This window comes from Crocuta crocuta, unplaced genomic scaffold (assembly GCF_008692635.1).
Source record: "Crocuta crocuta isolate KB4526 unplaced genomic scaffold, BGI_CrCroc_1.0 scaffold3, whole genome shotgun sequence".
Classification (NCBI taxonomy): domain Eukaryota; kingdom Metazoa; phylum Chordata; class Mammalia; order Carnivora; family Hyaenidae; genus Crocuta; species Crocuta crocuta.
This window is the reverse complement of record NW_027529934.1, coordinates 16,653,593-16,680,183: the sequence shown is the minus strand read 5'-3', so window position 1 is coordinate 16,680,183 and position 26,591 is coordinate 16,653,593. Positions and strand designations below refer to the sequence as shown.

Below are 26,591 nucleotides of genomic sequence, written 5' to 3'. Positions count from 1 at the left end.
TCATAAATAACATTCTCACATCAGCTCACCTTCCTCCTCCCCCCTTCCCCCTTTCATTTTTTGCCAATCACAGGTGGACGCGCAGTATCACCCCACAGCACAAGATAAATAAGCTTGGAGGGTTTCCTAGCAACATCTTGTTCTGGGAACCCGCTCTGTTTCCCTGAACAAGATGAAACCAAACAGCCCCTAGACTTGCAGCCAGATGGGCCAGGATGAGCTTATCAAGGGCGTTTAATGCGTTTTTTAAAAAATTTCACATTGAAATGAACCCCTTAACATAAGTAGTGGGATTGACTTTTAAAAGGATACTTTTTTACATGAATTAAAAAAAAATCTGTAGTACTTTGAATTTAAGAAAGATGGTTTTAGAAGAAAGTCTCTTAGACACACGCTTGCAGTGTGTAATCCATTCGTTGGTAAATGGACCCATCTTAGAGCCCTGTAGAAAATACTTCCACATAAGACTGCTGTTCAGTTACAGAAGTCCTGAAATACTTGTGAGCTTGTGGGTAAATGGCTGCAGGAGGAAGCAGCTTCCTTACTGAACTCACTTCTCCCATTGAGCCTGCTCCGGGGATGCCGGAGACACTTGTCCCTCCCTGCAGCTCTGGGACCTTCTTCCCCTTTGCCTGGGCTCCAGGGCTACGGTGCAGGAGAGTCACCACTTCGTTTTATTTATTTATTTTTTTTTAAATTTTTTTTAATGTTTTATTTATTTCTAGGAGAGAGAGAGAGAGAGAGACAGCATGAGCAGGGGAGGGTCAGAGAGAGAGGGAGTCACAGACTGAAACAGGCTCCAGGCTCTGAGCTGGCAGTCAGCACAGAGCCCGATGCGGGGCTCGAACCCACGAACCGCGAGATCATGACCTAAGCGAAAGTCGGATGCTTAACCGACTAAGCCACCCAGGCGCCCCTCACCACTTCGTTTTAAGAGGCTGGTTTTGGGTTTCGGAGTGTATGATGAATAGATAACAGAGGAAAGAAGACTAGAGGAAATGGAGCCTTCCTATTCGAGTCAAGAACAAAATAATGTTGGCCGCTGCTGTTTTGTTGGCACATGACCATGTCTGTTTCCTGGTTTATCTGATGATCCTGAGGCCACACAACCAGCAGGCAATGCTTCCCCGTCTTTGGCACGCTGGTTGGTCACAGTGGACTGTCAAAGGTCTCTGGAGACGGAGTAAGACAAAATCAGTTTCTCACAGCGCTATTCAGCAGTACTTTTGCAATTCAGTGACACCCTGAAAAATGTCCTTCCTTCTTGCTTGACTGGGGAAGCACTCTCCCATCGGCCAGGTGCATGTTGTCATCATGCGGTTTTGAAGGATAATCCACTGTCCCAAGTTTGGACAGAGTTTGCACAACTTCCCAGTTGTGGTAAGCAACAGGTAATTCCAGTATTTCAGAGTGCTCCTGGATGGGACAGAAGAATTGGGATAAGATAGGACATGCCACGGGGCGTCTTTGCTTTGTATTTAACAAATTCTCGGGCCAGATTCTCACACACTCATTACATGTTTTCTAAATACCATATTTTGAACTCGACAAGAAACACTGTTGAGAAAGCGTCGTATTGGCCAATGTCTTAAGTAGGTATCGTGACACAGTTATCATGACAGTGACTTAGGTGGGTATCATGATGGTTACTGAGGAACATCAACACATATCCTTGCCTTCAAGTCCCCAAGAATCTAGCAAACTAACACATTTTTATCTTTATAAAAATTAGGTTAACTTTTTTTTTCATCTCAAGTCACTTACTTTTTAAGACTTAAATATTGAATAAAGATTTGATGCTGAAAGGGATTCTATCATTTTGATTGTCCAAGGAAAGCCTAAAAGTAGACTTACTGTTATATGGAACATAAGAGATTATAATACATTAATTTTATTGACTACTTTTAAAAAATAATTTAAAAAATATCCAGGAACCGCACAATATTTTAGATACTTTGCCTGTGTTACAGCATTTAATTCTCCTGACAGACATTTTGAAGGAAAAATTTGTTTGCCTGCCATATAACAGATGAAGAAATTCAGGCTAAGAGAGGTTAAACGCCTATTTGCCAAGAGGTTTCATGGTTAATTAAAAAAAAAAAAAAATAGTAGGCATTCAGACCTTGGTCCATCTAGTGCCAAATTCTATGACCTTTATACTATGTTATGTTTATTTGTTTATTTTTAGAATTTAAAGATTCCAGTAAACTACTGTCTTTTAAAGATGACAAAATTTTAGCAAGAAATAGATGAGTTGTTTAGGTGAGTTTCTGTTATCTCATTCAGCACAATGATTCTGTTATTTCTCAGAAGTTTTCAGTGACAAACTTGAGAATCTTCTTTCTCGCTGGGATGGCATATTGACTATTTAAATGTATTTTTGTTGCTCAATGTTTTATTTTTATAAAATCTTCATTTTCAACCTGGTAGAAGGCAGTGAATGAATTTTACTTAAAAGTATTTCGAGTTTATAGCACCGTTAAATACATTTACAAGAAAAGTTATGATATAGCAATATTGCAGAACAGAAACGGACAGACTATAGCCCACGTTTGTAAATAAGGTGTTGTTGGAACACAGCTACTCTGACTTGGGTGTTACTTACGGCAGCTTTTTGTGCAAACTTATTCACGGAATAAGTTTGCAGATTCTTGCTCTAGAATCTAGACGTCTTGCTCCTCTGCTTTGAGTTGGGTGTGCTCCATTAGAATGCCAGAGACTTACGTGGGAAACACATCAGAAAATGTTTTCCTAAGGAATCTCCTTGTCTCACATGCTTTTTCTCCAATCCCTGTAGGTACCAACCAAGAAACTGAAGAAATATGAGAAGGAATATCAGACAATGCGAGAGAGTCAGCTGCAGCAGGAAGATCCAATGGATAGATACAAGGTATGGGAGGCAGGGGTCACCCATCAGCGCGAAGTGCCTTCCGCACCCTAAGTAGCAGCAGTGTGACAAGTTCAGTGTCCTCTGCTCCTTCCTGCTTGACTTAGATGCTCTGTGACCATGATAAATGTCCAGGTATGTTTTCATTTCAGGACACTGTTGAGCAGCCAACCATAATATTTCTTTTCTTTCAGTTTGTATATTTGTAGGTAACTCCACCTGTTGCATTTATACTGGGAGTCTTCATAAGAAGCTGAGAGAAAGGGAAAAAGAAAGAGAGAAAGGGGCTCTCGACTACTTTCAAAAATGAGAAAAAAAGGAAAATGGCAAAGTACTGTTTTAGGTGTGCATGGTCACATCCACAGAGACTCTTAGAAGGTGAACTCTTCCAAGACTGGCACAAGAATGTTTCAGACCTTACTCTGTCTGTAGCGAATGTTAAAAATACAAACTCATTTGGAAGGAAAAATAAAACCCACAAAGGTTAATGGAGCACAGTGATGGTGTTTGTTGCAACATTTATTTCCACAAATTTATGAGAAACAGTGACCTTTCACTATAGTATGCAGTTTCAGAATCAAAGTGATTTCAATTTAATATCTTAGTTATGTAGTATTTTTTTTTAATTGGGTCATTCACAGAGATGGGAATGAGCGTGGTAATGAGTGACAATGTCCCATGATGCCATGTTGGGGAAACACTGAATTTGAATGAACTTTTTCCAACTGAAATATTCTAGTCTCTTGATCATGTTTTAATTCCTCAGATTCCTACAGATGGTTAATGGGTCCTTCCCTCTTCATGTCAGTAACATGAGAATTAGAGAATATTGTATTTTCACACCGAGCACCACCAATGCCAAAGTAGCACTAGCAATGCCTAGTACCAAAAAACGTACTAGGGCCACATCATTAATTAGATCACCTACAGCAGGATGCCTTCTATCTCTGTAACTCTAGTCGCCTTTATGTGGTCAGAAACACAGTGGTGCTATAGTCACAGAACTCCTTGTCCCTGTTGCTGAACTGAATAGCATGGGAGGGGTTGGGAGAGGGGCATGGCCGCGGGAGTATGTGGAGTCTGTAGTCCAACCTGAGTTCAAATCCCGACTTTCAAAAAAAAAAAGTCCAGCATAGGATTTGGAATCCATATTTGGGGTTTCAGTACCTACCCTGTTGTTCAGCATCTTGGGCTAGTTAGTGAACCTCCTCCTCTGTAGAACGTGGCTTAGGCATTTCCTTGAACGACTTGTTGATGAAGGATGTTGTGTGTCAAGTAACTAGCACATAGTTGGTGTTCAATGAATGGTTGTTATTAGCCCTACTAAGCCAACTGCCTCCAATTACCCAGTTATTACAAGAGTAATATCCCTTATGTGGGTCTGTTCTGCCGGTCCCCCACTTATCTTCTTCACATTTCTCCCAAGTAGTATTGTTACCCCATAATCTGACGTCAGTGTGCTTCTCTCCTTGTTTCTCAAACTGGCTACAGAAGTGATAATAAGATCTCCCATACTGCTTTCGTAGATGACTCTTAACCCTTAAGGTGCTCACAGACTAAAATTTGCAGCTAATTTCCACCAGCACCAGCACCACCACCAACCCCCCTCAATAAGACCAATTTTCATGTAGCTCATGTAGCATGCTGCTTTAGAAAGGCTTGAAGCAGTAATCATAAAATATTCTCAAGGATCCAAAACGAATCCGTCCTACTGATTGTATCCTTCTAATTTTCTTAGTTGCCATCAAATAAAACCTGGAAAGAATGCTTTAAAATAGAAAAGAGGAAAATGAAAGACTAAAGTTATATTTTTAAAATCCGTCTGGGGCTGAACTTGGTATTGCTTCTTTAATCCTTTTTGTGTCAGAATAGATTGTACAAGAAGTACAAGGCTTACTATGTTTTAAAAAGTACTTATCACACATTAAGACTGTCGGTGTGTGCGAGTTTCACTGAGGGACCAAAGTGAAATTAAATTTTTTGTTTTTGTTTTAAAAACAGATAACTACTTTTAACTTTGAGTGTTATGGCCTATTCTATTCACACATAGCAGATACCCTCTATAGCTGTTTATTTTGTATTATTGTAATAGCTTGTCAATACATCTAACTAATATTTCTATACCCCTTTAATAATGTCTAAATATTTATATTGGCGATGTACTTGGTAAAGTTATAGTCCTCAAATTATAACCACATTTTCAAGGTGACAGTTGACAATACAGTTTCCAACTGTTAACAGATTTGTTCTTTCCGATAGGCAGTTAAGAAACTAATTATAATTACCTGAAAGTAGGAAAGTGTTCTAGGAAATACCATTTAACATCTTCTAACTTTAACCCTGTCAAGAGTAAGATCTGTGTCCCTGGCCTTGAGGACTTTATAACTTCATAGATCTTGGACTGGGAACCTAGTGTTGTGTAAATTCTTAACAATAACTTAAGGATGTCATTATGGCATTAAGTTAGACCTTCTACCTACCAGTTCACTTAACAACCCCTCCTCACCCATTAAGATCCATACTGCTGAAAATGCCACATCTACCCCCCGCTCACTCTGTGACAAGGGAGGTAGGAAAATCATGTCTGTCTACCTACCTACCTACCTATCTATCTACTTATTTATTTATTTATTTATTTATTTTAATGTTATTTTTGAGAGAGAGAGAGAGAGAGTGCAAGCAGGGGAGGAACAGAGAGAGAGAGGGAGACACAGAATCTGAAGCAGGCTTCAGGCTCCGAGCTGTCAGCACAGAGCCCAATGTGGGGCCCGAACCCACAAACTGTGAGATCATGACCTGAGTCAGAGTCAGATGCTCAACCGGCTGAGCCGTCCAGGTGCCCATGTGTCAGTTTTTTTAAAGGCCCAGAAATGTTATGCATACTATGAAGGAGTCTGAGAGATTTTGCAGTTGGATGCTGTTTCCCTTGCAGACAAAAAGGGCTCTTGCATGGAAGCCAGAGATAGGATTAAAACTCAGCAGTGCAGAGGTAGCGCTCAGCAGTCACATTCTGGCTGCGTCCAAATACGTGTATTGTGTCTATTTTTATGGAATATGCAGATATCTACATTTTCAAGGTATATCACCCAATACACCTGAATCTAACACACAAATCTCAACCATAAAGAGAGAGATGAATTATGTTTGTATAAGTTTACATCTTAGAACCCTAAACACAAAAATGTTCTGGAATTAGGCAGAGGTGATGGTCATACAGCTTTGTGAACATCCTAAAACCATTGAATTGTGCATTTTAAAAAGATGAATTTATAGTATGTGAATTATGTCTCAAAAAAAAAAAAATCCCTAAGTAAAATGTTTCAAGAGGATTGGCATCCAGCCCACCATCTTCTTTTCATAAATCCTAAGTCACACCAGAAGTGCCTACACAGAAGCCATACTTGTGGGAGGGAGACCTTCCTGTCAGGTTTGGAGCTAATTAATGACTATAAATCCTACATGTACTCCTATTTATAGGGGAAAGTGGGTGAAACATTCATTTTCATACATAAATACATATGGAGCCTGACATAAACATATAAATATGTGTACACAGTGGGCTACCTGGTGTTGGCTTCAGTTTGCATTCGAAACTTAGCTGTATAATGACTTCTACGGTCTTTGGTGTACTCTCTCTGCTTTCCTTCGTGACTAGATTCCAAGACACAGAAGAGAAACTTTACTAGAAGAAGAATATAGAGCATTTGTTCTAATCCTCTTTCGTTGCTCTTCTTAGGTTTGACCTGGCCAAATTGGTGTGGTAGTATTTTGGTTGGTAAATTAATTTATTTCAAACAAAGTGAAATTCAGACTGAAGTTTTGTCCATAGAAATGCATCATCTACGTTTTCATTTTCATACAAGCCCCCAGAAGACAAACAAATAGGTGTAGCTGTTTAAGTATATTTTAAAATTTAGTAGCCAAGCCCCTAGTAAGCAGTTACCAACTTGAGGAATTATAATACTATTTCCTGTTTTAAGGAGATGAATTATTTCCATTTAGGGAAAGTTGGTTTTCTAATATTGTAATCTGTTGACAGCACCTTTTCAAGAACCACACATTTATTAATTTAAATAAATTAATCTACCTCTGGAAGATGGGATGCTTTTCTTGTTTAATTAAAGAACTTCCTGCACAAATGTGGGTTAAGCCTTAAAAAGCACAGCTACTTAATTAAATTAAGCAAGTCTCCCAAAGCATAATGAAAGATTATGTTATCACCTGTTCGAGATGAGCAATTCCTAGAAAGGATCACGAATGTTCAAACTCTCTTGAGTTGGGACACAGAATATTATCCATCATTTCTAATTGGAGTATCTCAGCCATGTTTAGTATAATTAAATTTAGAATGTTTCATTTCTTTTGTGAGGTTAGAAATAGTAATTCTCTTATCAAAGTGTCACTCAAACAGGAAGAAAATAATTCCTCTAAGTTTACAAAAAGTGTGTCTTGCACATACTGATTTTTGTATATCAGTTGTCCCTGCATATAATGTGAAATGAAACTATTTAATTATACTTGGCAAAAACAATACAAAAATGTAGAGTAAAGCTTCATTGTACTTGTATTATTTGCCATCCCTCAATAGCTAATGAAATAACAGACAAGTTCTCACTTTTGTTTTTAACTTGTCAAGTGAAAGAAGTTTAAATTTTGCTAGACTTCTTTACCCGGGGTTGGAGTGGGGGTGGAATGCCTTTCCTTTTTCTTACTGTGTTGGGCCTTGCCTTCCTCAGGAAGTCAAGCTAAGTGAATCCATCTTTGAAAAGTGTTTTCCTACCAATGAAAATAAACAGATTTTATTTTTTAGTTTTCCTCATCACAGAGACTGTCATTGGCTTTTGGAAATATTTATGTTTATGCAGTAATGTGCTTTTAATGAATAGTAAGAGTCAAGAGCATGGTTTCTGTCTGCCTGTGATAACTTCGGGATAAACTTCAGAAGGCCGCCAGTCTTTTTGAGTGTGGATAATCCAATGAACTCATTGTCCTGAGATGGTGGAAATTGCAAGCCTAAGCCCTATTGAGGATTCTTGAACGAATTGGCTAAGAAGGAGAAGGTGCTTTCTGACGATGCCTCTTTGCTGGTTGAGTTATACTTAATACTTGAGGGAAGTAAAATTGTTATGCATATTAAAAATTTCTATGTGTGCTTTTTGATGATCTTCAGAATTAATTCTCAAAAAGTTTTATTCAATTTTTAGTAAGCTTTGCTTCCTGTTAAAATAGTACTGAGAAGATGATGTCACACTAACATGTTTTGACATTATCGGTAACCTGTTTGCTTTTTTAAATTTTGATTTGTATGCTAGAGCAGGGATCTGCAAACTGTGGCCTGTGGGACAGATCGGCGCACTGCCTGTTTTTGTAAATAAAGTTTTATTGGAACACAGCCACACCCATTGTTTATTAATCATCGCCCAGGACTGCTTTTGCACGACAGTGGCAGAGTTGGAGTAGGCTCAACAAAGACCTTGTGGCTTGCAGATCCTAAAATGCTTAGTGTCTGGCCATTGCTATGAAAACTTCGTTGACCCCTGTGCTAGAGTATAAGCTAAGACTGTTTTTTAAATGCTAGGAGAACTGCAGTCTGGTTTGCCAACTGCCAGTTAGTTATTACTAACAAGATTTTGTTTTTAGTTTGACATTTAAATTTTTAAAAATTTCTACCAGAAAGATAAATTGGATATGTTGGGTAAAGGAAGAGCATAAAATGATTTCAAATATCCAGATTTTCTCTCTCAAATCTTCATCTGCAGACAACGTAGACATTTAAACATTTCATCTGTAGGCATTTGTCTCTGAATGTCAAAAAACTGTTTGCTGAAATCTGATGATGATAATTATCAACTCTTGAAAGAATTACCCAAAGGAAAATATGTGAGAGTTGAGTGTGTTGTTGCTAATAAAACCGTACTGGATCTTTTAGGAAAACATTTCCGCCTGACCCTTAAATGTCTCTAAAAACTTGTGCCAAGAATTCATTATAGCAGCAGACGACACACCCAAAATACTGAGCTGGAGTTTATGAAGCTGCCTCTATCCCCGTCATTTTTTCCTGTAAGGCTTAGTTTATTTTCTTCTGAATGCCAGTTCACATTTCTCTGGTTTCTCACGGAGTAAATGACGTTCCCCATCCCTCCTACTGCCTTACCCACCGCCCAGCCCCCAAGAAGCAGAAGAGAACTAGAAGCGTTCCCCTCCCCGGCCATGTCATTCTGTTGCCCGAAGATGAACTGTTTTGCAAGGCTTCTGACCTTGTCGTGGAAGGAAGTTCCTCCCACCCAGCTTTAGTAACACAGTCTAAACAGCTCCCACCGGAGTTGCTGAGGGTTCCACCGGCAGCACTTCCATCAGCACGCGAACTACCGATGGCAGCGTGGAGAGGGAGGGGCGGCCGCGTATCCTCTTCCTGAGTTCAGACTTGCCCACTGGCTGCCTCAAGTACACTTTCTTCCAGTGAATGTTTGCAGTCAGAGAGAGAACTTGGAGTAAATGCCACTCTAAGGAAAAACAAAAATAGCAAAACAGCATTGACGAGTGTCTGCTTTTGTTATTGCCGTTTTGTAAATGTATCAATAGGTGTGCAGTTTCATTGGATATTCTGTTTTGTTTTTTTTTCAATTGTCTTTGTACCTATGATTGAAAACGGTAGTTGGTCTATGACTTTTGAGGAGGTAAGTTTTGTTTTGTTTTTTTTTTAATCTGTGTTATGTCTGTGATAGCGGCATCTGTCTGTCTGAAAAATGCAGTATCCTCCTCCCAGAAATTACTAAGCAAACTTCCCCAGCCGTTCGGCTCCCATGCCAGGGGGAAGGGGGCACGAAGGACAGTGTTGTCCCTTTGTTCGGGTGGCATCAGGTGTGGGAGATGGAGGAGGTTTCGGACAGTGCGGTGGGGGTGCTCCGGGCTCCGTAAGCAGCGTCTCCGGCAGGCTTCTCGGAGAGGGGAGGGCAGCGCTCTGCCCACGGTGTCGCCGGGCTTGGAGCCGCTGGGCACCGCTGGGCACCNGGCGGACTCCCGGGCGCGCTCGGGTGGGCCGCCCTCGCTGACATCTCACAGTGGACCCAGCCCATCCGGACGGAACTTTCTGCTCCGTTCTAGCAGCAAGGTGAACTTTTCTCCTGCATCAGTCAGGTCCGGGGAAAACAGTTTTGGGCCGTCGGGAAAGGGCTGNTCAGACATTCACGGTTCCTTCCAGATCCACCCCCCACCCCCACCCCGCCCTGTGCCCCCGGGGTGATGGGAACGTTCCAGCTGAGCTCTTGGCTCCTTAGATAACATCACCCATCAGGCCTTTATCTGCAAGCGGCAGTGATGGAGCCACCTGCTGCATCTTTAAAACACTTGGAACAAAGTGCTCTTCCTGTGCAACTTTGCCTGCAGGTTATTTTCCCACACACACACCCACCCACCACCACCACTGCCACCACCAAGCATCTGTCCTTGTGACCTGAAAAACTGGTGGCTGCCACGTTGTCGCTGGTGCTTAATGACTGTGACGTAAGTAAGAGTGGAGCGGACTCTATCTTGGAGCCCTGCGAGTACGATTGTAGTAGGACCAGGCGCCTCATTCAGGAATAGATATCACAGTAGCGTCACCAAGGTTTTTCAGGCGGTTCGTCAGAGGAAGATAATACTCACTCCCGGGCTCAAGCGGTCTGCTTTGGGAACTGAGCTGTGAGGAAAAGGGGCTGGGTATTGCTGCTCGTTCCTGGCGAGGAGGAAATGAACTGGAAAAGTTTATAAAACCCTTTATATATATGTATAATTTCTAAGTTTTCAACAAATAATGCACGTTGGTTCCACAAAAAAGAGTGATATTTAGACATAACCAGGGTAAAAGACTAACTCTCCGGCCTCCGTTAGAGTTTGGATTGCTTCAGCAAAGATTGGAAGATTGAGCTGGAGATGCCCTTGATGTATACGTTAGTCTCTCCTTTTATTATACTTCCTATGGAGGTTAGAACTTCTATAGATGGAGGGGACAGACAGAATGTGATGAGTGCAGTGTGTCCCTACAAATACATACACTGTCTTTGCAGGAACATCCTGGGAAAGGGTTCTTGGCAAGGCCATGCTTTGGGGAGGTTACATTGTATCTTGGTCAAAAAAGAAAGATCAGTATGGTTTCCGGTAGAATATGAGCTTCCAAAAGGAGGGCATTTTAACAACTTCTCATTTGGGCATTTTATCGTTTTCATTGGAATTGAAATTCTGAATGGCGCTTGATTTTTTTTAAACAACATTCAAACACCTGTATTAGGTATTCACTGTAGAAAACTTAAACATTCGTAAAGTACAAAGACAACCGTAAAAATAAATCCACTACCCACAATTAAGAATGTTACTTATGTTGTTAGGAAAATGAGATTTTCTAGTTACTTGTCTTTTTTATTTCTATAAGGTGGCTTAAACGTTTCTTTTATTGTTAGATATTTACCCCTTAATTTTAACGCTGCATGGAATTCTATTATGGATTTATTTAAAAGTATTTAAGAGATTTTGGACCATTTTTATCTTCTATCATAGATTTGTTTTTCAGAAATGTTTTGGTGGGGCGCCTGGGTGGCTCAGTCAGTCAAGCGCCTGACTCTTGATTTTGGCTCAAGTTGTGATCTCAGGGTTCTTGAGTTCAAGCCTCGAGTCCGGCCCTGTGCTGACAGCATGGAGCCTGTGTGGGATTCTCTTTCTCCCTCACTCTCTGCCCCTCCCCTACTCTCTCCCTCTCAAAATAAATAAATAAACATTAAAGTGTTTTGGCATTCCCCAGCTCTCCCAGTCTTCCTTTCCCAAGAGAGAAGACAGAAATAGACACTGCAGGTTCTCGGCAACACGAGGTTTATCCTTTGCCCCCCCCCTCACCGCTGGCCCTGTTGGGGAACCCTCTACCTCCATGAAAGTCTTGGGCTCTCCCCTCACCATCGCTTTCTTAGCCCTTCTTTTAAAAAACACAAAGAAAAACAGCAGTTAGGCTCTCTTTTTCCCATGTAACCAACCCCGGGTGGTTCTATGGAAAATGAGAGTCACTCCACCCCACACACTGTGCTGTGCACATAGATGTGTCTTCTGGCTGAGCAGCACTGCTTTGTCTCAGTTTCTGCCACCCTTGCAGAAAACACCGTTAGGAGTATAAATCTGAAAAACAGGAAGGTCTCCTCACGTTGAAGTCTTTCCTGGCAGCTCTCTGGATCTCCTGTAACTGCTAACAGTAGCAAAAAAAATTTAAAAAGCACTTTTGATACTTTGCAGTGGAAGACAGTAAAGTGCTATTCTGAAAATGGATGTGAACATACACAGTTCATAAATGGCCAGTGCAGGGGAGACCTTTCTTCGCAAGAATGTGACTTGGGCCTTTCATCACATGATTTCTTCCAGATATTTCCTGGGAGTTCAAGAGAAGAAGAAGAAAAAAAAACAGCTCAGTGATTTCTTTTATCCAGGACCTCTTAATCTGCAGTTTTAAAAACACTCAGACAGACATTTAGAGACCTTGTGGTAAAGACTGTTGCTTTTTACTAATACAAAACTTGGTGTTCAGAAAGGTGTTTTTACCCCGTGAATGGAAAGGTCCGCTGACACCAAAGTCCCCCAGCCCTGTATCCTGAATCTTGATTGATGTTCTTAATTAAGTATATTCCACGAATTGGAACTCTGATATCGGAAAAACAGTGTGAAGAAATATCTAGCGGTTTCCCCCCATTTCCCCCTTTCTGTGTTGTGCCGTTTCCCTTGAGGTCAAGGGCAGGATTTGTGCACCTTTCGAACAGAGGAGGACCTGTGTCTGTGTTTTGGGTGTAGATGAAAGCGTCACAGGACTGGGGAGGCGTTGGGAGCCTTTGCCTTTAGTGGCACGTGTTTTATAATGAAGCCTTTTCTAAAGAGCCTGGGAGGGACAGTTGCGAGTGTCACTGGGCAGAGAGGCGCACTTGCACCGCTAGCTTCACTCACTGTCGTTTCCCAGACAGCCAGCAGTCCTGCCTCCCTGTGCCACTCGCGCCTTCTCCTTTCTTCACCTTCGGANATGCCCGCCTCTGGCTGTCACTCTTTCCCTGCAGAGGGAGAACCGGAGACTCCAGGAGGCCAGCATGAGGCTGGAACAAGAGAACGATGACCTCGCCCATGAACTGGTCACCAGCAAAATTGCTCTGCGAAATGACCTGGATCAGGTAAACATGTCGTTCGCTAGGTTGAAATCACACCGCGAAGACCTCCTCAAGGGGGAGGACCGCGTTGTTCTCAACCGCAGTCCCGCGGGGGCTCATGCTGTCCTTGACACCGAGTGGCTGGCTGCTGGAGGAGGGGGTGGGCGATGGGGGGCAGGGGGCAGTTTGTGCTGACTGGAGAGGGCAGAAGGCACAGAGCCTTTGAGAACAAACCCTTTGGGTTATTTCCAAACGGCATGTGCGACGTATTTTTTTATACCTCTCAACTTCTCCGGTGTCTCTTTTCTTCATTGGTACTTTTACTAAGCCAAGGGCTGCCAGCATTATTGCCTGGAGGTACCCGTCACCGAGAGTATACGGGTGCCCTTCTATACACTTCTATACATTGGGAGGCACTTTTTTTGTGGAACAAAAGAGTTCTCTACAATAAATGTGAAGATTTTATACGGAGTATATACACTGAGACGTGTGTGTTATTGGATTGGCAGGCGTCCCAGGGCCAAGGCCGCCTGGGTGTGAATCCTGGCATTGCTGTTCCCCAAACCCCACTACCCTGGGCGGTTCTGACCCTGCCTATGGGTATGAATAAGGCAAAGCACCTGAGCAGTGTGCGTTCCAGAAATGCTAGCTGTTGCTACGAAGACCTTAAATCGTTCACCTTCCCTGGTTCTTTCCACCAGTGCCGACAGCTTTAGGACGTCCTGTTTTCCACTGCTAGTGTTTTCAAAGGTAGTTGGCAAGATGGAAGGAGTCTTGTGCGGATTTAAAATTATCCCTCTTTTCTGACTTAAAAAGTGAATCTTCCCCACAAATGGCGCCAGGGGTCCGAAAAACTGAGCCTTATACTGTTGAACTGCTCACTGAGACAACATTTAAAATACAATCCAATAACATAAAGATGATCAAATGTCTGAAATGGAAGAAATGAGTTAAGTGTTTAAAAGAGGTCCCTCCCTCAACTCCTTGTTCCCATAGTAATGTTGCAGTTCCAAAGTTTCAGCCACAGTAAGATGCGCGAAAAGACGACTATTAAGGAAAATAGTGCTAAAGGAGAAGAGGAGGCTGAAGGAATCTGAAAATAAAACAGAAACTGTGGCGGGAGGGTGGGGGACACAGGATGTGGAAGGTAGAAACACAGCCTGGTGGAGCGGCAGGGGCGGGGTGGCCCCTTTTACCACCAAACCATGCAGCCAGGCTGCTGCGAAGTGGGTAGAGGTGGCGTGAAAGATGTGTGACCAGGAGAGCCAGAACCGAAGAAGACAGAGGCCCTCCGTTCCGTCAGGGCTGTAACCAGCCCGACCTCAGCTGGTACCTTTCTGTGTTAATGAGACTGCGGTCTCATAGGCAGTCCTATGATGAAATTCTAGTTTCATCCTAACGGCCTGACTCACATCTGATTCTGTCATTTTGAGTCTGGTGCCCGTTAATAGTTTCCTTACGATGGATAACTGAAGGAAAAAGCCTTCTAAGCATTTGGGCTCTGCGGGGATGCGGTGAAATTCACTAGAAGGAGTTGTACATTGAAAGTTTTGGGGGAAGTGTATTTGATACTATCTATCAAGCCCTTAAAAGGATTAAAAAGTAATGAAATGAAATATCCACTGAGTGTCTGCTATGCACTAAGGACTATATTTAGCACTTTCATAAGCATTATCTTATTTAATCTCACTGATGACTCCATGAAGCAGGTATTATTTTAATCTTACATTTAATAAATGAGGAAAATGACATAGACGCTCTGACTTGGAAAACCATCCTAACAAAAACAGAGACCTGATCAAAAATATGTGTGTAAGATTGTTGACTACTGTGTTACTTGGAAGAATAAAATGTAGAAATGATGTATATTTCCAATAGAAGGGGAGAATGAAAGTAGATCTGTAAAAGGTCTTTTTGGAATTTTTTTTAAAAACAAGGGGAAGATGATGTTCTCATGTTTTTTAAAACCATACATTTATCCGTATATAATGCTTGCATCTAAATAGCAAGGGATATGGCTGGCATAGAGCGATGGTAGGAAACGAAGCCAAAATCTACTTCAAAAGGAAAAAGCCTATAAGGAAATACATCAAAATATTAGTACCAGATATTATCTGTGAGTGATACGAGTGTATCTAACTTGGGGCACCTGGCTGCCTCTGTCAGTTAAGCGTCCAACTTCAGCTCAGGTCGTGAACTCAGTTTGTGAGTTCAAGCCCCACATCTGGCTCTGTGCTGTCAGTACAGAGCCAGCTTTAGATCCTCTGTCCCCCCTCTCACTCTCTGCCCATCCCCAACTCAGGCTTACACTCTCTCTCAAAAAGAAATAAACATTTTAAAAAAGAGTACATTTGGGGCGCCGGGTGGCTCTGTTGGTTGAATGTCCAACTTCAGCTCAGGTCATGATCTTGCTCATGAGTTCGAGCCCCGCATCGGGCTCTGTGCTGACAGCTCAGAGCCTGGAGCCTGCTTCGGATTCTGTGTCTCCCTCTCTCTCTGCCTCTCCCCTGCTCATGCTCTGTCTCCGTCTCTCTCCCTCTCTCAAAATAAATAAACATTTAAAAAAATTTAAAAAGAGTACATTTAATTTTTACATTCATCTTTATACATTTATTTTTTCAGTTATTTTATCTTTTATAAGATCTTAAATACTTAGCCACCCTTGGTTAAGTATGCATTATACCTTTTTTAAAAATATTTTATTAATGTTTATTTATTTTGAGAGAGAGGGAGCACAGGCAGGGGAGGGGCAGAGAGAGAGGGAGACACAGGATCTGAAGCAGCTCCAGGCTCTGAGCTGTCAGCACAGAGTCTGACATGGGGCTTGAACTCACAAACCGCGAGATTGTGACCTGAGCTGAAGTTCGAGGCTTAACCAGCTGAGGCACCCAGGTGCCCCATACCTTTTTAATAATCAGAGAAAATATATTACTTAAAAAATATTACACCATGAAGAAAAGCCTATTTTGTGGATCACTCTGGAAAGACTGCTACGTGGGGAATCCTGAAATAATTGATTATTGAGCACCTACGGAGATAGCTCATCTAGATACTGGATATTAGTCCCTGAAGAAAAGTATCATTTTTCCCTCTTTCTCTTATTTCCTCCCTTTATACCCACTTTTTTAAAGGAGTAAATAAGATCTGGCCCCGGCCTATTAAAACTGATTATCTGGGGCACCTAGGTGGCTCAGTCGGTTAAGCATCCAACTTCAGCTCAGGTCATGATCTTGAGGTCTGTGTGTTCGAGCCCTGCATCGGGTTCTGTACTGACAGCTCAGAGCCTGGAGCCTGCTTCAGATCCTGTGTCTCCCTCTCTCTCTGCCCCTTCCCTGCTCATGCTCTGTCTCTCTCTGTCTCTCAAAATAAATAAACATTTAAAAAAATTTTTTTTAAAAACTGTATGTGAAAGAAGAACTTGCTGTTTCTAGTGTATCTCCTCCTAACATGGGATTTTGCAGTTTCTGCCCAAGCGGGGTTTATTTGCCTGTCAAAAAGCTGTGCGTTCAGGTTGGGTGTCCCGCCCTGCAGCCAGACAGGAAGGGCACCAGCCCCTCCTCCTTCACCTCTTGGCCCCGTACTTTTCCATTCCCACTTTTATCAAAATCCAGTCTCTTCATTAAAACAGCCAAACTTTGGCAAACATTAAACAAACATGAACGCAGACTGTATTCAAGACAATACCTAAAGCAAAAAAAAAAAAAAAAAAAAAAAAAAAAACACTAATTCAGTAATTAGGTGCTCTTTAAAAATAAATTAGTCCTTACCCTTGTCATTTTAGTGCCAGCTTCGGGCATCCTGGGCACCAAAGGCCCTTCGTTTTTCCGTCTGACACAGGCTTCTGTTTTGACAACTTGCTCTCCATCAGACACTTGAAATATGGACTTCTCAGTGATTGATAGTATAAAAAAGATACAATATCTTCACTGCAGTTTCTGCTGCTACCTGCCTTCAAGCCCTTCCCCAGGAACAAACAGAAGAGACACAGCCAGTACTTTCCCACTGAAGACCATGCCTAGTCCTTCTAACCACAGCAAGTTCTGTGTTTGACCAGAAGCTCCATGTAATGAGTGGCAGAGTCTTTTGTTTTGTTGTAAACTGAACAACTGCCTTGGCTAGTTCTCTGAGAAATCAGGTCTGAAAGGTCTTCATCCCTGATGTGAGAAATGAACCTTTTGATGAGGTTACTGGTTGACTTGTGATTAAATCACAAATGGCGGTGCTTTTTCCTCTCGTATGTAGGTCATAGAAGCCTTACGTAGCAATTAGAAGTCCCCACATCAATAAGGCACTATACGATGTTGGTAAGTGACTAGAAGACTTATGACAATGATCTTAACAAAGTATGGTGAAGGGTTTACAATTTGAGTTCAAAGATAGAATTTGAGGATCTATCTGTTTAGGATTACGTTCCTAGAGATTCATTTAACGCTAAAGATGACTTCTACTTAAGTGAGGTGTAGAAGTTGGCTGTAAAGAGACCCAGAAGACTGCTTTTGGAAGGAGAACCAAGTTTTTTCAGATTTAGTCCCATCCTGATGAGCAGCAGAATCTATCCGACTTTACTGTTAACCATAGAGGAGAGACTTTGGAGGAAGCTTCCTGGGAAATTCTGGTGCTCTTCAAACATGGGACCCACAGCAATTTCTGTAGATGTTGGAAACATTCCTTTCATGTTCCAAAACTATAAAATAAAATTCTAGGTACAATGTACAATTTAAGAAGCTTTAATGTCCAGATAGCATGGACTATTCAGAAATTTACAAACGGCTAAAAATTGGGGGTGAATCTCTTTAAGAGACCGAACTTAGAATAACATTCACTTTGGAATGTCATAGTGTGTATTATAAAAGGAATATTCTCTTCACCACATGGAAATTGCTGGGGCTACCACACGAGGACCCTTCTTTAGTAGGAGGGCTCTTGCTCAGATGTGCTGGGTTAGAACTTGAGCCAGTGGGCTGAAGTTATACGGAGCTAGATTTTGGTTAGATTTTCAAGAACGCTGAAATGGTCTGTGTAGCTCTTCTTGATTTGCTGTCCTGTGAGCCTCCATCAGCAATGCTGGGGAGGCATTCCCTGCTTTGACTGCAGTCACCTGGCTGGCTGCCCTAGAATTTGCTGTTTTGAATTTCTATAATCTACATGAGATCTCTTACAATTTAGGAAGACTTAACTTACAGTGTATATTTTGCCCACCTCTAATTTTAGGATGTTCTTTCGCCATGTAGATTTCCCCTGTAAAATCCAATGTTATCAGAACAAATTTTAAAGTCTTTAAGAGGGATTTTTTTCGCCTCAGCTACCCAATCGATGCAAATTATCTGAACACAGAACTGTAACCGTTGGACTATGGGGACATCAGGAGCTATAAGGTGGAACAGAGAAGCTGGAATGTCAGGACCCAGCAGACTGTGCTGGCCTGGCCATCTGGACGTGTGGGCGATACGGTGAAACACAGACACAAGGCCACCTGGCCAGTTTTTACGATTACTTGGATAATGTTTTGCTGTTGTCAGCCAGGGGTAGCTTCTTCAAATAGCTGCCTCTCCTCTGCGTCTGCAGTTTTCTCTATTGAACTCATCCTGTGGCCCTCCGCCACCTCCACTCCACACAGTTTGCTTGGGCGGGGACATGGAGAGCCACATCCGTTCATTCATCAAATACTTCCAGAGCACCACCTGTACCTGGTGCTGGCCTTGGTGCTGGGGAAGTAGCGAGGAGCGAAAGAGGCCTGGTTCCTGCCTCTCGGGGCTGAAAGTCTAGTGGGCAGTACAAATAAATCATACATCTAGTTGTCATTACAGACTGTGCTAAGTGCTATCAAGGGAAATTGGAGAGATTTGAGCAGAGAAACTAATTTAGATGCGGGTGAGAAGCTGATTGAGATGAGGATAAGTGGGGCAGGGCTCAGGCCTTGCTTCACTGCAGATGTGAACTTGGAGCTGAGACCTCAAGAGTGAGGTGAGGGTCTAGAGTATGCAGTAGGCACGTGTTAACTAGGTTAAATACACACCTGGTGCTTTCCTGGTTAACTGGACTCTGTATCCAAGTTAAGACCGGAGCATTTTCTCTGAGCTTTTCTTGGCCATTCTAGGAACATGGTCTTTTCTGTTTGCATTGCTGGTCCCAGTTTTCCTCATGGCTCTCTCTGTCATGGGTTTTTGGTCTTAATTTCTCCTTACTGTCCTGTGGGATTGGCCTCGTGAGCCGTTTTACCTCTACTGGTCTTTGAATTTTCTCACCTAACTGTTGTCCATGGATCAGCCCGTCTCCTCTCTGACTCCACCCCCCACTCCCCATGCACTAACAGCTAGAAGCCTCCATATGAGGCTCCACCTCTACATCCAGTCCATCTACACAGTCTCAGAGTGACTGCTGTTGTGACATCTGAAAATGTGCAAGACGCGTTTAGAAAGAGCATGCACTTTGATGCCATTCACTTCTGAATTCACGTCATGGCTCTGAGATTAGATGTCTGCCCCAGCCAGGTTATTTGGTCTCTGCAGACTTTCCTGTCATCATATGTAAGATAATTCTTGTTGTGAGGATCAGAGATGGGGTGTGCCAAGGGTCTGCTCTCTAGTTGGCATTCAATGAAAGTGGCCACCCCCGAGTGAGCTAGGAGGGCAGAAATGGCTTTTGGTAGGGATGCAACAGTCGTAACTAGAGATGAGGTTTGGAGGAAGGATACACACACTTCCTTCACCTTCTTTACCATTGTGATGTGCTCTGATTTACAGGCAGAAGACAAGGCAGATGTGTTGAATAAGGAGCTCCTCCTGACCAAACAGAGGCTGGTGGAGGCTGAAGAAGAGAAGAGGAAGCAAGAGGAAGAGACGGCCCAGGTAAAGGGCACAGGCGGGCCTTTTCTTTACACAGGTGGATCAGCGTGTGGAGTTGATGAATCTTTAAGCTAGAAGTGAAATTAAACCTATTCTAAATCAAGGGCTGAAGCAGTACATGTGAGTAGCAATGGGTCTCGACATTTCTCTCGAAGGGCGTGAGCAGAGGAGGCAGCATCTTTACCCTCGAACAGCTTTGAGGAATCTGCCTTGACTCAGATGTCTAGTGAGAGTGTTAAGTTTTCTCCAAGTTTAGTAACTTGGAATTGCGATCCAAGAGCTTCGACAAATCCACACAGTCTGTGTGTTATCTCCAAGGTAATTGACTTCAGCAGTAGTTTAGGAGGATTATGAGGCAGAAAGCCCACAGAGATCTCTTCTGCGAGCTGCCTCAGTCAGTCACGCTCGATCTTCCTGATTCATGGCATAGAAGGCGTGCCAGCAAACGTCCCTGGCAGAGCTCTGAGCCCTGACTCCCTGGGGAATAGAAAAGGGAGCCCTTTGGGATCCAGCCTCATTAGCGCCTCCAGTCTTTGTACGAGTTGTGAGGCCGGTCGGCTGCAATGGCAGATGCCACCATGGCAAAGGCGTTCCAGATAAGTGACAGGAGGGGCCTCTCTTCCCAAAGAGTTGAGGCTTCCGGCTTCTGTAAGAAAAAGAAGGCTGCCTCACCAGTGTCATCCGTCTGTCAGTCCCCACCAGGCATGATTAACTCATTTGTTTTAATGAGTTTCATGCCAAGATATCCATAATACTAAATATAAACAGGACACAGAGCATTTCAAAGACCTGCATCCAAGCAGAAAACAGTCCACTCAACTTACTGATGAATGGANTTAAAAAAAAAAAAAAAAAATGATGAAATGACTCTTGGCATTTAGCGTGGACCAAGATTTTTTACCCACTCAAAAATTTTCAGGACCTGATTATCCTGTTTGAACTAGCCCTTTGATGGGTTTTGTCTTTTTCTTTACCTCCTGTCTTTTTGGGGCCCAATTCAGTACTTTAGGTAAAGAATGAAGCTATTGGCAAGTAAATTAGTTTATATTTTTAAGTTTATTTATTTATTTTTAGAGAAAGAGAAAGAGAAGAGAGAGAAAGAGCAGGAGGGGCAGAGGGAGAGAGAGAATCCCTAAGCAGACTCCACATTGTCAGCATGGAGCCCCATGCAGGGCTGAACTCATAAACTATGAGATCGTGACCCGAACAAAGATCAAGAGTTGGACTCTGTTTAACAGACTGAGCCACCCAGGAGCCCCTGCAGATTAATTAGTTTAATCCATGCGTCTTCCCTCCCTTTGTGTGTATGTGGAGGGGTGTGTGCGTGCACGTGTGTGTGCATATATCCTGTGTTAATCATCATGGTGCCTTTGTGAGATAGCAATTATGCTCTTCATTTGTCAGATAAGGAAACCATAGTTTGGAGAAATTAAGCTCAAAACCTCTCTACTTTCTAAGTCTGTCCTGAAGTCAACAGGGCCTTATTTTGGGAGGGGAGAAGGTGTGATTAAATTATGTGAGGCAGAGAACAGAGACAGATACAAACAAATAGAGTTTGAATCTATATAACCCACAAATTGCTTTTAGAAGTTAAGAACATAGCAAATATGAAGAAATTCAGAAAGCACCTAACGATAAGGAGTCCAATTATAAACCGCAATCATGTGCGAATTAGCAAATACAGAGCACACCCCATTCATAATTGGGAGGCTGTAAAACTAAATTTATCCATTTATTCTGGTTATGCACTTAAAGATTAACCAGAGTGTTCCGTGTTCAGTAGTTTGGTCCACACCTTGGAAGAACTGAACGCTTTCCTTATTTCCTTATCACCTGTGCTTTTTCACTGCCTCCCTTCCCCGACACCTAGAATCCCGGAGTTGCTGGGCTGCAAAAATAAGTGTGGTTTTCAGTTTAGCACCCTTTCTGTGGCTGTAACAAGTACCCGTATTATGTGTCATGCCAGCTACTTCTACAGTTGTTATTCAGTCCCTGAACCTCCTGACCTCAAGACCCCTTACCTGCCTCTAACTTTCTCTGACTGCAGGCTCAAAAGCTCCCCGTAGCCACCTTCAAAGAGCCAATAGCAGTGATAGTAGGGGGCTGTGAATGGAAAGGCCCAGAATAGGTCTTCAGTAATTCATTACCTACCAGTAAGAGTACGTGCAACGTTGCCTTGATGTTTTGTTTTAGACTCTTCACAAGAATAAAGATAGCTTCGGAAGGGCCACTTGCTTAACAATATCTTTATAAAGTAAGTGGTAAACATAAGCAGCTTTATGATGGGTTGCTCATATGTCTCACACATTACAGGAAAGAAAGACATCTGCATCTCTGAACATGATTAGGCCTTTCGAATGCTCGAGAAATAGCTTCAGCGAGGAAGTTTTATCTAGTTGTAGTTGTTAACATTGGCATTGACTGAATTGGGCGGACTTAAATATAGGTGCTTATGGAAATTGATCAGGACGTTGAGTCTTGATGTTTCTCATTCTACCTCCCTCTAGCTAAAAGAAGTCTTTCGGAAACAGCTGGAGAAGGCAGAATATGAAATAAAGAAGACCACTGCTATCATCGCCGAGTATAAGCAGGTATCGGGCTACTGTGGCTCGTGTTGCTATAAAAGTGATTGTTTTTATTGTTTTTCTTTGGGGAAAAAACCATTTTTTGTTTTTAGAGTTTCCAGAACAGTGACTGCGTACATTTGTCATGCTGGGTGGGTTACTTTCTCCCCTGACGTAGACAGTGAGTAGACATGCTTGCTGATACCGTGGGAGGTTTAACCAGATAGAACGGTCTGTTGGCTGTTTACAGTGTTTGGTAGATTCAGAGGAAAAGGAAACTGGATTATTACCATTGGGATCCTGTCTCTGCCCTGCTCAGAAGATGATTTCAAATAGACCTCACCAGTGACATTTGCCTCTTTGCAAAGGACTAAGGTTTAGTGATTCTTTATCCCACATGGCTCTTCGGCCTTCCCCAACCATGGCCAATGCTAGCAGGAGACATTCTGTTGGGAATCTTTGATCTCTTAGTGGAGGGCATGCTTTCCTTGAGATGCTTCTGGCCCCATCACCAGAATGCTTCCAGAAAGCCCTCTTTCCAGCTTTAATAGTATCATCTTGTGCCTCCTGCTCGTGCTGGCACGTGGCAAGGACTTCACGTTGCCGAGAAACCCGTGAATGGACTGCTGAAGTTCCAGTGTTCCAGAATTAATCAAGGCACCATATGCCACTTCCTTAGCTTAAGAATTTCTCTGGGGTCTCTTGCCTCATATAGGAGTTGGAAATCTGATTCTTACTCTTTTTTAACATGTGTTTTTCTGCTTAGAAATGAAATTTCTGTTCCTCATGGAAAACTGAGAAAGTGTAGAAAAGCACAGAGAAACTCTCCCCCCTTAACCTTGCCAACTAGAAATAATCAGTACAATATACTGAATATGCATTGTCGCTATGTAAATAAAAATGTCAATTACATCGTCCGTGCTAATTTTTGTAGCTAGTTCACTTCATAGATTATGAGCATCTTTTCAGAAGGATTCTTCTCCTCCGTGGAAGATTGCTTAGAAAACAGGCTTCCGAGCTGTCTTTATGATAATCAATATCTGTTTATTTAATGCCTGCTATCTGAGAGGCTTGACTCTTTGGGGAGTAAAAGATGAATTAATTCAATTTCTCTCCTTTATACGCTGCTCTTGTAATAGGGAGATAATACCTGTGCACAAAAGAGAGGAAAGGGAACTTACTGCCTGTGGGAAATAAAGTCCTTCCTGAAGGAGGGGTCATTTGAGCGGTGCTTCAAAGGCGAGGCAAGACTTGGGTGCGTGGAGGCAGAGGAGGAGAGAATGGGGAACAGAGAACACACACAAAGGCGTGGAGGTAGATTAGTGAACAGAAATAGTTTTGTTCTGTCAAGAGTTTCGAGTACAGAAAAGAAGCAATAGTGAGTTGGGTCCCCGTTCCAAGAGGGTTCTTCAGTTAGACTGAGGAGTTCGGATTTTATTCTGTTTATAGTAAGAATGTTTGAGCCAGAAAGTGGCATGATCAGGGACCTACTGGTGGCACTAATCTGTCCCAGTGAGAAATGTGAAACCACATGGGGAGTCCCACAGGCAAAGATACAGACCAGTAAGAAGCTAACAGCAGAGTCCGGGTGAGAAAATACAGGGCCCAGAACTAAAATAATGAGTAGTAATGAAAATGGAGAAGAGGAAGACATAAAATATAGTCATTTTTTGCTGGACTGGAGAACACTGACCCTGCGATTTTCAGATCAAACTCGGAGAAGGGATGGTTAGCTGTTTACCAACAAGGGGAATACTATGGACCATGTGCTATGGAACTGCCGTCGCTGCGAATGGGATTTTTCCATCCACACATCAGGCCATGGGTGGCCGCCATATGTAGCACTCTTCAAAATAGGAATCCTTGGGACTGTTCTTGAATATTATCTGGCAGCACTACCAGTCATGCCAAGGCAACAGACCCATCTGTCTGAAGATAATTAGGATATAAAACTTAATCCAAATGCATTCTATAGTTGGAATTGGCTATTGTTGGCTTTGGTATGGAATCTTTGGGGTTATTTGAAAGGGTTTCTGGTTTGCCAAAACTACTAGGAAGATTGCTTCTTTTCCACATCAGCTGAGACAGCCCTATTCATCGTTTCCAGGCTTAGGGCCGGAGAAATCAGAAACTGAACCCAGCAATCGGGCCCTGGTCTCTACAGCCATTTTTTGAGTAGATGGGGATTTTTTTTAAATGTCTGTTTTGATAATAGAAGTAGGTCTTTTATGTGTTTAGTTCAAACTGCATTTTATTTATTTATTTTTTAATGTNGCCCCTCAAACTGCATTTTAAAATTTGACATCCCCTAACATTTTTTATTCCATTTTTCAAAAATAAAAGATTCGTATGTTAGTCAAGGGATTTGAACTTCTAGTATTTTTTTTTTTTAAAGAAAATGCCTTGTTTGTTGGTTTTGGCTTTGAAAGCACTTATTTCTACCTGTTCCTAGTACTTCTTGTTGGCACCCTCTTTCAGAATCAGTAATGATGAGATTTTCTTTAATGAGCACTTAGTATAGGCCAGGGGTTATACTGAATCCCTTACATACATTTTTCCCCCCGTTGATTATCAGAGCACAACACTTTGTATTTTGGAGGGAACCGAAGCTTAGATGGATTAGTGAGTTTGCCCAAGGACACTGCCAGAAAGGGTTAGAGCCGGACCTCAGGCTTTTTACTTCACGCCATGTTGCGGGACCACAAGATCAGAATGTTAGTCTTTATTAATTTCTGGTCATTTTAACTCTGTTTTATCTCTTCTGCCATGTATTCGGGAAACTCTGGTTGTTGAAAACAGAGTCTCTCTCTGTGGCTGCTGACATGAGAGATTTCTGGCCCAGAATTCTTTTAATCATATTTCTAGAATGGTACCTTGCACAGAACTGATACTCAGCAAAGGTTCTATAGATTGATTCCAAAATAGGACAGGAATCCACTGGAACTAGTCACAGATTTGGCGAGTGACAGAAATCAAACTACCCTGTGTGTTTTTCCGCCAATTAACAACCAAGACAGGCTTCAGGCTCGGAACACTCTCGGGCTCTCTGACGTGCGCCACATTTGCAGGGCTGCTCTTTTGCAGAGTCTCTTCTAGCGTCGGAGAAGCCAGAATAATTCACACGAGCTGATAAGCAGTCATGTGCCCGAGCTGCGCAAGAGTCGGTGTGCTTTCCAGTAAAGAAACTCTGTTCTTTTCCGCAGATCTGTTCCCAGTTAAGTACCAGACTGGAGAAGCAGCAAACAGCCAGCAAGGAGGAGCTGGAAGCGGTAAAGGTGAGAAGAATGAAACAGATCTGTGGTATTTCTAACAAATTCACCATCTTAAGTCAGTACCTGATACAACGATCCCACCCGTGAGGACGCCCCACGCGCAGGACAGTTTGTTAGACGTCACCCCCACCCTGCCCCTCTCGTTGCTTGAGAGGACTTAGGAATTGGGGCAAACAGTGTCCGTCTCTGACCGGGTCATGATCCTCTTCCCAGCCAGCGGAAGGGCTGTGTCCCCGTAAATCTTAGAGGTTGTCGGAGGCAGGCAGTAAGGATTTCAGCCTTGACCCAGGAGTCCCCTGAGGCTTCTGGGACAGTAGGCACCTGGGAGCCCGCAGCAGCCTGCATCCCACCGGTGCCTGAATCGATGTCGCTTTGGTGTGCAACCCAGGAGGCTCTTCCCGTTTCACTCCACCAGTTTTTTAGAGGGTTGTTTTTAAAGAAAACCGATAGCATTTATTTATATGCTGCCCCCTGGCGGTAAAACTCCTTTTATTGGTTAGGTGAAAACAGCAATTACTGCTTCCATAGCAACCGCAGTAAACCACATGACTGGTCTTCCGAAGAGGCAGAACACACCGCTCTTGGGATCTGTGCCACAGAACCGGACAGTTCTTTCTGAACAGATTCTGGTTTCGTGCTAGTGAATAAACGCAGTCATTTAACGACTCGGACAAAGTATTTACCTCTCTAAGCTTTATATTGTATCCTGTAAAATCGACATAACATTATCTGCCTCATCAGGTTATTTTGCACATTGAATAAGACAACATACATAAAATGCTTAGCTTAGTAGTTGGCATACAATGAACACGTATTTTTATAAGTTTGTAACCTGAAAACCTGAGACGTGAGAACTGAAAATATGAACCTTGTTCTGA

At 42.6% G+C, this 26,591-nt stretch overlaps 1 protein-coding gene across 4 annotated transcripts in view; it reads left to right on the top strand.

Annotated features, from left to right (window-relative positions):
- RABGAP1L (RAB GTPase activating protein 1 like) overlaps window positions 1-26,591 on the top strand; it is a 674,356-nt gene that overhangs the window by 638,916 nt on the left and 8,849 nt on the right. For 2 of the 4 annotated variants that reach the window (XM_077763327.1, XM_077763329.1), the window contains 5 exons: window positions 2,798-2,890; window positions 12,946-13,056; window positions 19,776-19,880; window positions 22,385-22,468; window positions 25,645-25,716. In XM_077763327.1, the coding sequence (XP_077619453.1) occupies window positions 2,798-2,890; window positions 12,946-13,056; window positions 19,776-19,880; window positions 22,385-22,468; window positions 25,645-25,716 (465 nt within the window). Of the gene's footprint in view, window positions 1-2,797; window positions 2,891-3,081; window positions 3,385-9,156; window positions 9,565-12,945; window positions 13,057-19,775; window positions 19,881-22,384; window positions 22,469-25,644; window positions 25,717-26,591 lie in introns of those variants that run through there. The other 2 variants (XM_077763330.1, XM_077763328.1) reach the window with 2 other exon arrangements.